This window comes from Oreochromis niloticus, linkage group LG22 (genome assembly GCF_001858045.2).
Source record: "Oreochromis niloticus isolate F11D_XX linkage group LG22, O_niloticus_UMD_NMBU, whole genome shotgun sequence".
Classification (NCBI taxonomy): domain Eukaryota; kingdom Metazoa; phylum Chordata; class Actinopteri; order Cichliformes; family Cichlidae; genus Oreochromis; species Oreochromis niloticus.
The window spans coordinates 12,371,828-12,387,828 of record NC_031985.2 but is presented as its reverse complement, the minus strand read 5'-3'; the positions used below and the strand labels follow the sequence as shown (position 1 = coordinate 12,387,828).

General features: G+C 37.7%; 2 protein-coding genes across 6 annotated transcripts; one reads left to right on the top strand and one right to left on the bottom strand.

The window, feature by feature from the left end:
- Positions 1–493: 493 nt before the first annotated feature.
- LOC100711840 (uncharacterized) lies at positions 494–6,733 on the bottom strand. Of its 4 annotated transcripts, none has more exons than XM_003447267.5 (3): positions 6,578–6,733; positions 3,474–3,540; positions 494–3,318 (listed from the first exon to the last, which is right to left on the bottom strand). In XM_003447267.5, exons 1-3 carry the CDS (start codon positions 6,629–6,631, stop codon positions 758–760), a joined length of 2,682 nt encoding a protein of 893 aa, XP_003447315.1. In that variant the 5' UTR covers positions 6,632–6,733; the 3' UTR covers positions 494–757. The 4 variants fall into 4 exon arrangements, with proteins under 4 accessions (XP_003447315.1, XP_013127995.1, XP_025757859.1 ...); XM_013272541.3 differs by having other exon boundaries at positions 3,474–3,582; positions 6,578–6,651; XM_025902074.1 differs by having other exon boundaries at positions 3,474–3,598; positions 6,578–6,631.
- Positions 6,734–7,065: 332 nt separating this feature from the next.
- On the top strand, positions 7,066–15,917 carry fbxl6 (F-box and leucine-rich repeat protein 6). Of its 2 annotated transcripts, XM_005452821.3 has the most exons (11): positions 7,066–7,168; positions 7,247–7,385; positions 9,775–10,374; positions 10,997–11,155; positions 11,228–11,291; positions 11,977–12,108; positions 12,596–12,703; positions 12,808–12,921; positions 14,542–14,773; positions 14,990–15,230; positions 15,359–15,917. In XM_005452821.3, the coding sequence occupies exons 3-11, from the start codon at positions 9,857–9,859 to the stop codon at positions 15,486–15,488; spliced, it is 1,698 nt and encodes a 565-aa protein (XP_005452878.1). In that variant the 5' UTR covers positions 7,066–7,168; positions 7,247–7,385; positions 9,775–9,856; the 3' UTR covers positions 15,489–15,917. The 2 variants fall into 2 exon arrangements, with proteins under 2 accessions (XP_005452878.1, XP_005452877.1); XM_005452820.4 differs by lacking the exon at positions 7,247–7,385.
- The last annotated feature ends 84 nt before the right edge of the window (positions 15,918–16,001 follow it).

Genomic DNA, 16,001 nt, shown 5'->3' with positions numbered 1-16,001 from the left:
CTCTACTTTAACAGCTAATTAGATTCATTACAGCCAAACAATGGGCTTTGCTGCTCTTCTCTAGCATTTTAATAATTAAAAAAAAGAGAGAAGATCCCAATACTATGACTTTCGATACAGCAATGCCACTGCCACCCTGTTTTTTTTGTGTGTGTGGTGTTTATTTAGCTTTAAATAATTTAGATTTATTTAACCCTTTATGTTGTTTTGTGTTCTGAGTTTAAGGTTAAAACAATAAATACAATGATTTTGTTTATAGTGAATTCAGAAAATGGATCCAGCAGACCCAAACACCACACAAGGGTTAAAGGACAAGGGGGCGCAAGACTTTATGATCATGAACTCATTGATACTGCTGATTAACTCACTCACACTGAGGCTTGTGATACAACCACAAATGCCCTTCAGATCTGACAAACACAAGGTCATCAACAACAACATCCAGACATTTTGTCGTTTGGTTGATAAGTTAAGTAAAATAACTTGACAGTGGTCAATTTTACATCTTTTATGTGAGGATTAGTTACAAACTGATCCGACATTATCACAAAAAAAAATACTTATAAAAATATCCAGTCTTTCCAACTAATAATAATAATACAATACATAATAATACATTATGTGCTAAGTCTGCTGAAAGGTTGAGGTTAGTGTATGCATTTTTGCTTAGTCCGAAGCCATGCAGTCACATGAGGAAGTCACATGATAAGATTTCATCCTCTTGACCGCTTCTCTACGTGTCATACAGTTAAAGCACTCATGTGCCGCTGCTGCTTTGACTTGGACCGGTCGCAGCTTCCGTCGTGTTCTGGAGCACCGGCTTCTTTTTTGTCTTTCTAGGCGCCAAAACGATAGAGTAGCCAGGCTTTACGCGCGGAAGTGCAAGCTTCAGCTTCAGTGCCATTTGTGTGCTGTTGTGGAAAACCATATCCAGGTGAGAGTTTGCGTTGTTCAGAATCATTTTCTGATACACGATCTCGCAGCGCAGCGCCTCCCGTTTCTCAGCTCGGGATTTTCCATCGAAACGCAGCATCATTTTATCGACATCCTGCTGAGTTTTGCATGGCCCTCCGTTTCTATTCACTTGAGCTATTATGTAATCCCTGTCCATGTTCTCCTCTATCTCCTCATACACCTTTATTGCCTTTTCTATTTTGCTGGCATAACCTTTTCTCATCTGTGGACTGCGGGTTTCTTTTGAGGTGCTCCTTCTAACTTCCAAAATGGAAGAGTCAGAGTCATCAGAGCTCTCGTCAGATGAAGCAGACTGACAGTATTTGTCTTCTTGGGAGCTGCCTGATGACAAGTTCTCGTCTACAGAGTACTTTGATGACTTCTCAGGCCTTTTCCTCTTGTAGGGGTATGTGTGGCCAAAGGGGTACTCCGCCATCAAAACAGAGAACGTGCAACTGACCAACTGCAAGCTCAAATTGGTGGAAGGAATTTGGGAAAATTTTCCTCCTGGCAGAAAATCCTTGAGGTGTTCTTCAGTGACTGAAGCAATCACTTTTATCGTCCTCTTCAAGCAAGCTCTGATCAGATCTCGATTTGTGTGCCACTGACCACAGTAGTGAAACACTCCGTCAAAGGTTTTCTCTTGCAGTGGGTACTGCAGAAAGACATCCGTGGCCTCCTCTGGTTCCAGCAGAGTTGAAGGATCTTTGGACCAATCGAGAAACTTTTGGTAGAGATAGAGTAAGTACTGGCTGTAGAGTGCGTACTCTCCTCCACTCTTCAGAAGCTGCCAGTAAGGGCCGAGGATTTTGCAGTACACAATTCCCAGAACACATACGAGGTTCTGAATCACAGGGTCGTTCGCATCTGCGGCAACACTCTCCAGAATAATGTTCGGGCATTTATCGTTGTTCAGCGACAGCAAATCTGAGAAGAAGAGAGCGATCTCTTTGTGATGGTGAATAAGACCCGCAGCAGCTTCAAAGTAGGTATTGAATCTGTTTGACTGATTTACCGCAAGTCTGGAGGGATTATTCTTTTCCTCACAGAAAGCCACCCAGTACTTCCTGTAGTTTTTCTTCTCAGGGGTGCGAGGGCTTAGGATATCACAAGCCATGTGAATGTAGCGTGAGGTGGCGCTTTCTGGAAAATTGACAAAGTTCTTGAATTTAGGGAGTTTATCACGGCCCAGTTTCTCTCCCGCTGACTCAATGATCTCCTTTTCAAAGTCAAATATGTGCTGTTCAACTACATCGTGCACATCAACGAGGAAATTGGCGTTGTAGTTTAGAAACATGACAGGAGAGACAAGGGAAATGTGTTCATGCATTGCCTCAAGCTTCTTCTCAAACATTGCCATAGCTGGATTGTCTTTGAATGTCAGAGCGTACTGATTTTTAAGGAGATCCAGGGAAACCTGCTTGCACACTTCTGTTTTCCCGCTGTACACACTTGACAGTTTATGGACAGTCAGCATTGCGATGTCAAGCACAGTCATAGACTCTGCTGTGTTACCCGAGGTTTCGTCTCCACTGTTGGAAACATCCATATCCTCATAATTTCTATGTACAGCAGCATGATCGTTTTGTCCTCTTATTTCATCTCTGTCCATCTCAGGCCCCTCACTTTCCATGATTTCAAAAATCTCGACTTCCTCTTTGATTATAACTTTTTCATAATCTATGCTCTCATCTCTTCTCATGCGTTTCTTTACAATAAGCTTTGGCTCTTTTATCTGAACCAGTTCAAACGGACTTTGAAGCATACTTTCAACCAATGCATTCCTCCTGTTACTTCTTGTTTCTGAATTGCAGCAAAACGCCTTTAACTTTTTTATTTTGGCTTTGAGGACTTGATATGCCTTTTGAACATTGCCATTCTTACAGTACTGTGAGTTGAAGTTTCTAAGCCAGCTTACTAGAACAATTGGGGAAATTTTCTCCCTGCTCACAAAGTTGCTCAGTTCAAGAATCAAGCCGTTTGTGACTTCGATCGATTTTGCCCGATCTGAAAAATCCCTCATTTCCAAAAGATCTTGCCGCTCGACTCCAATGCTATCACATATTGGTCCAACAAAATTAAAATTGACATCTGATTCCAGGAAGACCAGCCTTGCATCATATCCAAGACTCAGTGTTGTGGCAATGCCTCTTTCAATCAAACGGCGAAAATCTGCTGACTGATGTGCGGGGAAGATCCTCTTGAGCCAATCCACAATGGCGATCCACGGAAAATTATTGTCCTCTCTCAGAAGTCCTACTTGGATCATAAGTCTGTTCTTGCAGGGGCCCTTTTCAAGCTCTAATTCTTCTCCTGATTGAGGACCAATGAAGTCTGCAACGAGCTTCCAGTAGTACTCATCTCCTGAAAAATAGAAATCAAAGTAATTACAAACGTAATCCTTTACGAAGAGGTAAGCCTTTTTAAATGAACTGGTATTAGGCACAGTCACTATGTGAAGGTTTATCAGCAAAAGTGACAAGTAAGTAGCTGTTTACTTGCAATGCATTCAGACTTACTTAGATTGGCTTCAGTCACAGCTGCTTTCCCACAAAGAGAAAAATCTTGACCCTCCTCCATTGTGTGCTGTTTTAAAAGAGACAGAGATGAAATTCTTCAGTCCTCAGCCTACAGAAGACAAAAACTGGATGGATAATGTGTGACAAATCAGCATGATTAAGATCTGACAGACCAAACAAAACAACAGTGGGCGGGAACTTTTCAGTGCTTTTACAATGACAAATTTGTCCTAAATTTGTATGAAGATGAACGGGTGAAACTAAACAGTTAAAGCTGTAGCTATTATTTCAAAATGTTATGATCTTAATAATAATTTTTGCTGTTTTTCTTGCACATTTTTTATCTTCCCCTACTAAAACTCATAAAGAGTAATAGTACTAATACATCACAGTGAGAAAAAGTGCATCATGGCACAAACAACAAGTAACAACCATTTCCTTATCGCGTCATGTCATTTTATTTTATTATTTTATTTTCATAAAATGTTTTGGATCCTGACCACTTCTAATTTCTCTGAAAAAAATCACATTAGGGTTAAAAATTTCAGGTCCCTACTGTCATTAGTTTTCATCTTTTCAGAGGGAATTTGAAATTTCACTATCTGGAAAACTACTTGAGCACGGTCCATTAAACAATTAGGGTACTATGGCTCAACACCACTACCTTCATCCATTAAAATACTTTTTTCAGAAAACAATTTTTTCAGAAGGGACCTGAAATTTGACATAACTCTCATAAAGATGAAAATATTTGGCCTGAGTTTTTTCAGACAAATGTGAGACTTTGCTTTAAACATCTGCAAAGAAACAACACTGACACTCTGTATTCCCTAAAAAAGAAAACAAGTTGTTTATATTTTATTCTCATTATAATAAAATTTCATGTTACTAAATTGAATCTTTTCAGTTAATCAATCAGACTAATTACTAACAATCTGACTTTCAAACAAAACACATTAAATTTTTTGTTTTTACAAAATTACATTTTCACACAGAGAAACAGTTTACTTTTCACTTGTAAGAGTTGCATATATCAGCAACTACATTTCTAATATGTCTGTATTTTGTCAAGCATATGCACAGTTCATGTGTTCATCTGTGATTCAATCCCCCACCCTCCCATCTCTTTGTATGTTGTCTCAGCCAGACTTTCCTGTAATTTTTAAAGTGGTTTTCAACACTACCAGGCTTTCTGAAGCTCTCTCAAAGTGTTTCTTTGGACACTGGGAGCGTTTTCATCCATTTCTGTACCACTTTCAGAGTATTTTTGTTTGTGGAGTTTTTAAGCCATTTAGCTTAATTATTGAATTATTTGAGTATAAAAACAAACCTAAGTCAAGTGATGACAGCATTGTGTTTATACACATCAGACTACTTATTAGCAGCCTGTCACAAAACACATTATGTGTTGTCATTTAGTTTTAGTTTGTTTGAGCTTATGAAAAATGCCAATGATAGGACAGTCTGATAGATATATAATAGTATTTTTGAATGAACAAGGTGATTCCCAAAGACCTGTTGTCCAAACATATATGCTGAGATATAGTAAATGTCAGCATGGTGTGCGGTGTGTCTTTAATAAATCTGAGGAAGCTGGATCTTGTCAAAATGATAGAATGCACACAGATTTTTACCACAATGCAATACAATTTGGAAAGCATCTGATTTACTACAACTTCATTTTTCAGCATGACAATGATCCCAATGATCCCTGTCAATGTAGTAAAAGCACACCTGGATAGAAAAGCACACAACTGAACACTATCAATCACAGGCTGACCTCAACATCGCTGAAGCAGTGTGGGATGATATTGGCAGAGAACGGAACAAAGAGCAAGCAACTTCCAAAGAAAAGCTTTGAATGCCCTTCAAGAAGCTTGGAGAAGATTTCTTAAAGAAATGACAATAAAGCATGTCTAAAACAATCAAGGCTGCATTGAAGAATATAGATGGTCCTATCAAACATTGACTTTCAAACTTGTTAGAATTGTAGAAACTCAGTTTTTACCTTGTATATTACATTTCCACATATGTTTACATATGTTACAGTGATTTGTTGTATCCATTACCCATTTTTCTATATATAGCTGGTACTAGTAAAAAAATGTAATGTTACAAAAGTGTGTGACATATATTCTAACTAGTCAAACTTCCAAAAAGACATATTCATAGTTTAATTTTTAGTTCTCAAATAACATTTAATGATCTACAGTAAACACTGTTTTCAGGAGCAACTTAAGTGATCATCATAATTATTTTTAACTGATTAAAACTGAATTAAAGAGAACTACAACTAGTCTAAAGTAGGTAACAAACATGTAAATTATAAAACAAAAATATTAAATCTAAATGCCTGCAATGGTGTTTGAATAGAAGTCAGTTATAAGTTTTTGAATAGCTATTAAACTTATGCAAAGACAAACTTATTAATAACATGTTGACAAATTTTTTAAAAAAGATCTCTGGGTATCTAATTATAGATGTTACTTATCAAAGTGAATTTCTAAAAAGTTGGTCTGTAATTATAACTAGTCAAAAAATAGATGAATAAATAAAATTACGATATCTATGGCTGTGAAATACTACAGGGGTGCATGTCATAGCAGATCAAAAGTACAAAACAACAACTAAACATTCTGCAGAAATAATATATTTAAGTACACTTGTATGACAAAAATGTACATCACATACTAATTTATCTTGTGAGAGGGGCTAAGCTATGTAAAGAATCCTGATTGGATACTATGTGTGTTTTATTATCAGTAAACATGCATAATTAATTCCTAACATGTATAAATACATCGAAATATGTGACTATTCCTGTGATTTAATGGCATTATAAGCAGGTTTTTCAGAAAAAAAAGGATTGTAGCTACATCTCTAAGTGAATGCTAATGCTGGACTAAATCTACATGCTAATGCTAGCCTTCTGAGCAACATGCTACTATTAGCACCTACTTTACTAGCACAAAACTAAACATGCAAAAGTGCAATAATCCGTGATTAATACCTGAGCAGAAAAGATGTGCTGGGTTCTGTAGCGTTCCCAAATAATTTGAAGTGTATGCGCTGTAAATTTATGATTTAGTAGTACAAGTTCTTACCCAGAAACAAAAACACCAGGCGCCTGGGACACGCTCCCTCTCAGAATACACCATGAAGGGGTGGAGACCGTGCGCTGCAACGATTGGCTGGTTTTACAGAAGGCGGGCATTTGTCGAGGTCTCAACGAATCATTGCTGCGAAACGGCCGTGAAGCCCCACAGAAGAAGAAACTGGGAACGACAGATTTTCAACTTTAACTGTGTTGTTGGTTAACGTGTTATCCTATAGGATGTTAGTTTTTATCGAAAAGACTGCACTTTTATATATTTATTGTTAAATTGCGTGTTTCTATGCAAATGAATGATTTTCATTTTTTTCATTTTTTCATAATGAGTAGGTGGATTTTTTAAATGCTCTCAGTTTTGTGAGAAATGCAACTCTAAAAGTAAATAAATGATTTAAAGTTTTTAAAAATATATATATATTTATATTTAGTCTGCGTGGAATTGCAGCTGAATGTATTATAACGACGGTAATATTTTGTTACTTGAAGACATCTAATAAAGTTTTTTGTTAAAAAAAAAAAAACCAACAATGCGAAGTGCATTATGGGTCCACTTACTGCAGTTGTCTTCGTGATCTAGCGGCAGGTAATGTAAAACACCAATTTATAAATGTATTGTTTTAAAAAGCATTTCTGTTAATAACATTTGTTTAATTATCGACAGGCTCTGATAATGTTTACTGCCGCCGTCGCAACGATTTCCATGCCGTATTTTGTCATATTATGCTCCAGGGCGATTTGTGGGAAGTAGCTCAGTTAACTGGTGCCAGGTAGCGTTAGCTAACTCTCTAAACAATGGCCAGGTAGGTAAGAGCTTAGTAATAATAAAATGTTAATATATTGCGTTTGTAAAGTATTTGATCGTCATTTCTCGTACTTCACATAAAGTCGTTGGTAGAGCCGTCTTCTGTTTGCAAACAATGAACATGCGCGCGCAGCTTTGAAATGGAAAACGGCTTGTTAGCAAACGTGGACAACAAATTTTTGTTAATATGGCTCATATCTTTACATAAAGGGAATCAACAAAACTACAAATGCATTCAGTAAAATCCACAACAGCCTCTTTCAGGATGCAGTTGCTGTACTCCACATTGAAACCCCAAACAATAGAAAACAGGGACAAATTAAATAAATTACAGTTCTGCAGCGAAATATTGGATCCTTGGCTTCATGTGGCTGTAACAACTCGGCATTGTTATAGATGTGGTCATGCAGAAGTCTCCGTGGACTGTGATATTTGCAGAGGACAATGTGAGATGTAGTGAAGGTAGGGTAGGTAGGTAGAAGGTGTAAGTGAGTTTGGAGAGGTGGAGGTATGCTCTTAAGAGAAGAAAAATGAAAGTCAGTAGAAGCGAGACATATCCACGTTTGTGAATGAGATGGAGACTGGTGTGATAGAGAAGCTGCAAGGCATAGAGTTAGTGATAGTTTAAATACCTGGGGTCAATCATCCGAAGGACAGTGCACAAGAGAGATGAAGAAGATGGAGTGGGTGGAGACGGGGTAATTTGTGACAGAAGCACAGCAGCAAGACTTAAATGGAAGGTTTACAAGATGGTAGTGAGACCTGCTAGGATTTATGGTTTGAAGATATTGGAGCTGAAGGTGTTAGAGTTGAAGATTTTCTTTGGAAGGGACTAGGATGGATATCAGAGGGACAGTCATTTGGAGAACACGTTTGATAGGCAAAGCTAAAAATGGTTTGGGCATGTGCAGCGGAGGGATAGTGAATATATTTTACAAGGGATGCTGAATATGGAAATGCCAGACAGGAGGAAGACTGCAGAGGAGATCGATGGATGTAGTGAAGGAGGACATACAGAAGGGTGGGTGTGACGGACGATGGTAGGGAGAGGGTGAGATGGAGGCAGATGGAAGCAGGTAAAGAAGGTGACTAACAAAAATAGCAACTTTCTAGATGTTTGGTCATACCACAGTAGATTTTTGTATTTATATGTTATCCCAGCTCTAACTATCATATATTGGCTTTGAATATTTCAGCTGGTGTAGAATTAATTAAAAAATCAGAAAAAAAAGCCTCTTAATGTTCACTCTTCACAATACCACGTTTTGACTTACGGGCCTGTATAACAAACTTTCACTGGCCTCTACAATATTTTTAATGACCCAAAAAAGCCAATTTAATTGTTTTCAATACTGGAAGCTCTGTCTTTAATAATGTAGTATAAAATAATAGTAGACTTATATTTTATAAAGTTACATCTCCCAAATAAATGGTAGCTAAAGCTGTAAAATAATTGTCATGTATAACATTATCTACCCCTCTTTCCCTGCAGGAACCACACCTGTTAGCCTTCGGCTATAAAATCTGCCTTTTTTAATGATCATTTCAAACTGAATAAACAGACTGCATACAGACAGCTCTGCTTTATTTAGTCACGCTTTGCAAATACTACCTGCATGAAAAAATACTAATTTGTGGGTTCATTTTGGCCAGTGAATTGATACATGGAAACTGGCCCCAGTGGGCCACTAGTTATTTTGAACCCTGCAACTGTAATTTACTTACCCTTTGTAATCAAAATACATCAAATGTCTTGGTTTAAAAACAGATGTCTGTAGTCTGTCTAAATAAAGTTTGCAGATGGAGCAGTATGTCACAAAAATGTATCCTCTGCAGAGGAAAACGACACATTTTCACACCAAATCTCTTTCCCAATCTACTGACATTCCCAAGCTCTTCAAGAAAGACTTTTATCAACACACCTGTTCAACTCTGAGCATGCCAACTGTGTAGTTATTCTAACTTTTACTTTAGTGAGATTACCTATTGTGAATAGTTACAAATGTTCTATATAAGGAACAATTTTCCCTTTTAATTTCTGTGTATAAAAACTCCTCATTACTTATTTGCAGATAAAGACGTGGTGCAGGATGTTTTGCATCTGTACAACTGAGTGTGAATTTTGTGCCTAAATATTGGGAGTTATGAATAATCAATTCTTAAGTAATCTGTATATTTATGTGCAGTCTACAATATGCAAATAGGAATGTCAATTTAAAGTCATGTTGCTACATCCTCGTTTACTTTATCTAACCATAATTTAGACGTGACTTTTACAGTTTTGTTTTTATGACCACTTTGCTCACTTTGCTATGTGCATTTTATTTTATCCCCAGTGGAGATCAGATTACTCTCACAGACTTATCTTGATCTGCTTCTCATTCCAGACATTACCACCTATGAGGCTACCATGCTGATATTTAGTTTTCCTGGATTTAATCTCACTGTAAATTCAAGATAGCAGCAACTATGGATGCATCTGAAGCAGAAGCCTCAACACAGAATCAGGGAAAAGAGGAAGGTGCATCATCAGGTCAAGGAGATGCTGGAGCAAAACCAAAAAAGGCATCTTTGAAAAGAGCTGCAGATGCGAAAGCAAAAAAGAAGCACAAAAAGGCTCGAGTGTCCAGACCTGCCCGGCCTGGTTATACTGTCCATCAAGGGGAAGATATGCTTCTCGTTATATCGAGTTCCACCTCTCAGTATGACGGGTCAGTGTGGACTCTTAAAAAAAAGAAGGGAAGCAAAAAGAAGAAGTTGGCAAAAGGAAAAGGAAAAGCCAGTCAGGTTAAGAAAAAGAAGACAGTCAATGCCAAGCCCAAACTGGAAAGTAAACCAGTTATTGAAAAAGAAGAAAAAGTCGCAAATTTGTTTCTAACTCAGGAAGAAGACGACCACAGATGGGGCCAAAGCCTGCCTGAGGAGGTGCTAATTAATATTTTTCAGATTGTGGTCATTCAAGAGGGAGCAGTGCCCTTTTTATGCAGGTATTGTGTCGTACATGTGATTTATTTTTAAATAAACTTATGAGATTAAGACTGAAATATTGCATACACTATTTTAATCAAAACCATTTCAAGCAAGTTAATCATCTTTCACTTACTTCAATACCTTGGAAATCAATCTCATAACTTGAAGTCTGAATCTCTGTACATAACCTTTATTATTATTATTATTATTATCATTAAGACTTTAAACTATTTAATTTTATGTATAACATTTAGGAAAACTGAAAAAACTCCCTTCACAGAAATTTCTTTACATATGTGATTGAACAGTTTAAAGCATTCACAAGCAGGTACTCATATTTAAAAAGCTGAGTTGACTAAACTGAAGCTGTGTTGGATATGCATTTTTTCAGCTCTACTCAGGGAAGTAAAAGTCAAAGAATCCATCTTCTTCCATTTAATTCAATTCACAAATGACAGGGTGAGAGGCAGGGCATACCCTAGAAGTGTCAATAGTGTGTCACTGGGCTAACATATAGAGACGTTCAGTGTGAGGAAGCCAGCATACCGACTCAGAGAACCCAGAAAGGAGCTTCTCAAATTGAAGTGACAGTCCTAAGTACCGCACCGCTTAATTCTTCCTGGTGTGTTTTCGGTGTAGGGTGGGGAGAGTTTGTCGTCTGTGGAACGCCGCTGCCTCCAGTCCGATCCTGTGGCGCAGAGTGACTGTCGGTCACTGCTGGATTGCACCAGGGAGGAGCCAGCTACCAAAAACTGAGAAGAAGATTAAGGACACTTTGGACTGGCTGGCACAGAGCAGGTTTGTACTTTATTTAGTTTTTTGCTTAAGTCTTAAGCATGTAAATGAATTCTAAACTGTGTTGTTTTCTAGATTCTCTCAGCTGCAAGACTTTTCTCTGTGTCACTGGACAAAGAACGTTGACTATGCATTAGAGGTAAGTCATCGAGAATTAAACATTATTTGCAAGATCTTCTCATCTGAAATGATTAGTACATTCATACACATACAAATCCACAAACAAGCTCTCCTCACACAAGTTCAAAGAAAAGATACAAGTTTTCTTGGCAACTGTTTTGATAATCATTGATTATTTTTCTTTACTTAGTAATTGCTGGTTTCAGCCTCTCAAGCTTAGAGAGTGTAAAGTTAAAGAATATTTCTGGTGTCTGTTGGAGGCAATTTGAAGTTACTCCCTTTGGCTTTTATATTTTATAGTGAACATAATGATGAAAACCTGTAGTTAAAAATGAACTAAAAGATCCATCATTAAATATAATGTGATCCCATAAGCCCCATATCCCAAGAGGACAAATTTCTATTTCATTTTTTTTTGTCCAGAGAGTATTTTTGATTTTCCAGCATATTGATCTGGTACATTAAAAAATTACACCGGTTGCGAATATTTTCTTCCCAGCCTGACAAGACCAGGCAAAATTTAACAAGCCTGAATACAAAATAAGTCTTAACCTGAAAACTCACCTCATCGCACTGGTGTTTGTTCATTTTGGATCCTGCTCATACATAAATTACAGTTCACTTAAAAACAATACATAAATATTTGAATTAAATTTTGGTTTATGTAATACTTAATATGTGACTTTTTTTGAAATCATCATCAGGTTGTTTCGCAGTACTGCCTTCATCTTTGCTCCCTCAAGCTTTCTCAGTGCACAGGAGTGACAGCGGCGGCCTTCCGCAGCCTCGGTCTGCACAGCCGCTCCCTGCACAGCTTAAATCTCCAGCATTCAGAGGTACGTGGACCTGTGTAGAGATTTTCTAATAGAAGCCATGCAAAGATCTTTTGCTTTATTTGAGTTTCACTGTGTAATGAGGTTACACAGTGCAATGAATGTGCAGTGTTTTACAGTACAGGGAAAGTTTCTCTATGCTTGCTCTAAATTTAAAGTGTAACTTATGAAAGTAATTCATATAATATTAGTTACATAATTAGATTTTTCAGTGAAGGATGTTCAGTTAAGCACTTTAGGATAAACAGATATCAACGATGAAAAATATGTTGACTGTTTTTACTTGTCTTGTATTTATCTGTATGATCTTTAATGAATATTTCCTCGTTTTTCATCCACTTTAGTTTTTTACAAAAAGCCTTTATATTGACAATAGAAACACTTAGAATTTGGTGATATATCACCTGTAGCCAGCATTTAAAAGAGGACTTTTTTCATCCAGGCATGACTGCATGTAGAGAATTTGCAGGATAACTTGCTTTTGCTGTAGTTCCAGGTTGAAGGACTCCTTGAGTATCTTGAAAACCATGGGAGCCAGATCAGGCAAATATTGTTCACTCATGGACTAAAGAATGACAGACTTCTGGCTGCAATCACTGTAAGACTTTTGTCTTCTTGTTTGTGAAACACATGGTACACAAAGTCAGTGCTGCTGGACAAATGAACTTAACAAATGCAGAGCATTGCTGTTTGTTTTTCCAGCGGGGATGCTGTCCCGATTTGGAGATGCTGGAGGTCAACACCAAGCTTGACAGTAAAGACTGTGAACTTCCTGTTTGCATCCAAGCACTACAGGTGGCATGCCCTAAACTCAAGGTAAAACAAAGATCTTCTTTGTTTCAAAGTGATTACATTAGCTTTTTGATATAGCTGCTGAAAATGTATACATTAAAGTTGAAACTCTTAATCAAGAAGATCAAGGAAAGCAGACGTTTTATTGATTATTGTTTGATTGTTTAATGTTAATATTAGGGGTGCAACAATACATGTATCGATATTGAACCGTTCGATACAGTGCTTTTGGTTCGGTACGCATATGTATCGAACAATACAAAAATTTTTATTTATTTTATCAACTTTTCTTTTGACGATGCTGTCTGTGTTGAGCACTCAGTGGATCTGCATTCGACTACTCCGCCTAGGCTGCACTGTCGAGTGCAAATCCACTGAACGCAGCGCAAGCTAGCAAGACAGAAGCTAAGCTCGTTGCAACATGGCAACTGCCTCAACGCTACCCGAAATTGAACCTCTTTCAGATCTGGCCTTTGGAACTATTTTGGTTTTCATGTGAAGCATGACCCTGATGGTAACCGCGTCATGGGCAAAAATTAAAACAGTATGTCGGATGTGCCACGCAATGCTCAATTGGTGGGAACTAGTGCGTTAGCGCAGTTAGCTTGTTAACGTCTTGACGCCGTCCAGCTCCACGCACGGGGCGATCCGCGGTAACTTGTTAACGGAGATTTGCCGCGTTATGTTGTTAACGGAGATTTGTCTCGTTATGGCGTTAATGTCATTTTAACGAGATTAACGCTGACAGCACTAGTGGGAACACAACGAATATGACTGCACATTTACGCTGACATCATCCTAGTGCAAAGACAAGTGGAAGCAGACAAAAACAACAAGCACGAATGCTACAAACTTTACCTGAGTCATTTAGACAGCCGTTAGCACATGATTGTCCTTATGTGACCTGATATGTTTAATGTGCTGCTGAGAATATACCCCAGAAGAAGCGTATAGTATAGCTTTTATTTTGGAAAGAGCCATTTCTCTGTAATAAACTCTCTTTTCCAAAGATGAGTGATTTCTCGATCAGATAGATTTATTTTTCTCAATTTATTTTTTTTATTATTTTGTTGTTTCAGCAACATTAAATTTAAAAACTGTACTTTTGAGTTAAAATATATATTTATAATTTTAATAAATGACAAATTAAAAAGGCATGAACATTTTTTTTGTATCGAAAAAATATCGAACCGTGACACCAAAGTATCGAACCGAACCGAACCGTGGATTTTGTGTATCGTTGCACCCCTAGTTAATATTTAAATTCCAGCTTTTCAAAGACTTTTTGGATCTCTTGGTTCTTGACTGCTGGTTGAAAAAACAAAAACAAGATGTTTGAAAATGTTATCACGAACCCTGGTTGTATAAAATTAGATTTTTTTTGTATTTTTTGAAATGCTACAGAACAGTTACTTAAGTGAACATGTTCTGTGGAATTCCTGCTCCACCTTTTATTCTTGGACTCTACTAGAATGACTTTATGTCATTGACAGTCTAAAGTAATTCTTATTCCTCTTATACTTGGCTACTGTGCAGCATTTATGTGACAGAAAATAAGGAAAAGCCCAAGTAGCACTAAAGCCAGTAGCTGTAGCTTCTTATCTACTGATACAGTTTGCACTTTGCTATGCATTACTTGTTCAGACCTTCCGGATGCTCAACGTCCGACCTCTTCATAAGACAATGCGTACCGGTGTCGACTCAACATCGGGCTTCCCACTACTGGAGGAGCTTTGTATCGCAACCACATCTTTTTCCTACTTGACCGACAGGGATTTGAGGGACATTCTCTTCGATTCCACCAAACTGCGAGTGCTGGACCTGCGAGGCTGTTCTCGAATCACAGCGTCTGGTCTTGCAGCTTTACCCTGTCTTGGTATGTTCGTCAGAAAATTAATGCTTTTTGCTTTATGTCACCAATACTGAGAAGCTCAGTTTGGCCTTTTCAGAATTAATCCATGATGACCTGGAAGTCGGAGTCAGGAAAATGTTTAGACTGTACACAAAATGTATCAGAATTATTTGAAGAATTCACATTTTAAAACCATTTCAAACATTAATTTGCTTTATGTTACTATCTTGTATTTGGCAGAGCTTGAGTGTTTGTTCTGGGGACAATATTTCAGCAGCCATGTTGGGTTGTCATCGCTTAAGAAAGGACTTCACACGTTGACCCAAAAATGGAGTCGAACTTTGCAACAGCTGGACATTGCATATCAGCTCTTCACTGAGGAAGACTTGGAGTTAGCAATGAGTTACCTTTGTCAAGCTGAGGCAGACACACTGCGCTCACTAAACTTGAGTGGGACCAGAATTACACCACGTGCACTCAGGTAGGTAGTTTGTAGTTTCCTCAATAGCTCTACCAATCCTAAATAACTTCTTTATGAGACAAAGTGCAAGCAAAAAGAACCAAGAATTAGTCAGCCGTTCCCATTCACATCTGTGCTTTGTTTTGCAGGCCAGTCATTGGACAAATGACTGCTCTAGACTACCTCAACCTTTCGTCCTGCCGCTATCTTCCAAGAGGAGTGAAGAGGATTTATCGTGGCCAAGAAGACATCCGCCAGCTGCTGGACAAACTGGAGTAGCTCTCACATTCATGTAGTTCCAGAAATCAGAAACCAAATTTACAAGGCAGACTTGAATATCTTAATGCAGACCTCTTTGTGGATTATATTGTCTAATTGATGTGGATATTTTGCCCTCAGGATTTTTTGGTAGACATTTTTTCTGTCTGTTACCATGTTTGAATGCAAAAAGCAGTAGTTTGGAAAAAGAAAAGAAAAACTACTGTATTAATGTCAGGTGGGTTGTTTTTTGTTTGTTTTAAACAATGACCAACTCACACTATGTGTGACACCTAGTACTGTAAATAGATCATCCTATTTGTAAAACTAAATATTCATTTCTGTTATTCCTGCCTCTTTTTGTACACTTTTTTAACAATCATAACAATCGTGTCAAAAAATAAAATCGCTTTTTGATCAAAAATAAATGTTCAACATGTCACGATAAAATTAGGGTTGTATTTGTCTTTATTTCCACTAGAGAGTGCTGTCCTCTCAAGATAAATTTTATCTACTGGGACTGGTCATACTGGA

Bases quoted from the DNA above. Each gene is read 5' to 3' on its own strand.
- LOC100711840 (XM_003447267.5), bottom strand. From the start codon at position 6,631: ATGGTGTATTCTGAGAGGGAGCGTGTCCCAGGCGCCTGGTGTTTTTGT. The intron at 3,541-6,577 runs GTAAGAACTTGT...CTTTTAAAACAG, and splicing joins CCTGGTGTTTTTGTTTCTGG to CACACAATGGAGGAGGGTCA. The intron at 3,319-3,473 runs GTAAGTCTGAAT...TCTATTTTTCAG, and splicing joins TGTGACTGAAGCCAATCTAA to GAGATGAGTACTACTGGAAG.
- fbxl6 (XM_005452820.4), top strand. From the start codon at position 9,857: ATGGATGCATCTGAAGCAGAAGCCTCAACACAGAATCAGGGAAAAGAG. The intron at 11,292-11,976 runs GTAAGTCATCGA...AATCATCATCAG, and splicing joins ACGTTGACTATGCATTAGAG to GTTGTTTCGCAGTACTGCCT. The intron at 12,922-14,541 runs GTAAAACAAAGA...TTACTTGTTCAG, and splicing joins TGGCATGCCCTAAACTCAAG to ACCTTCCGGATGCTCAACGT.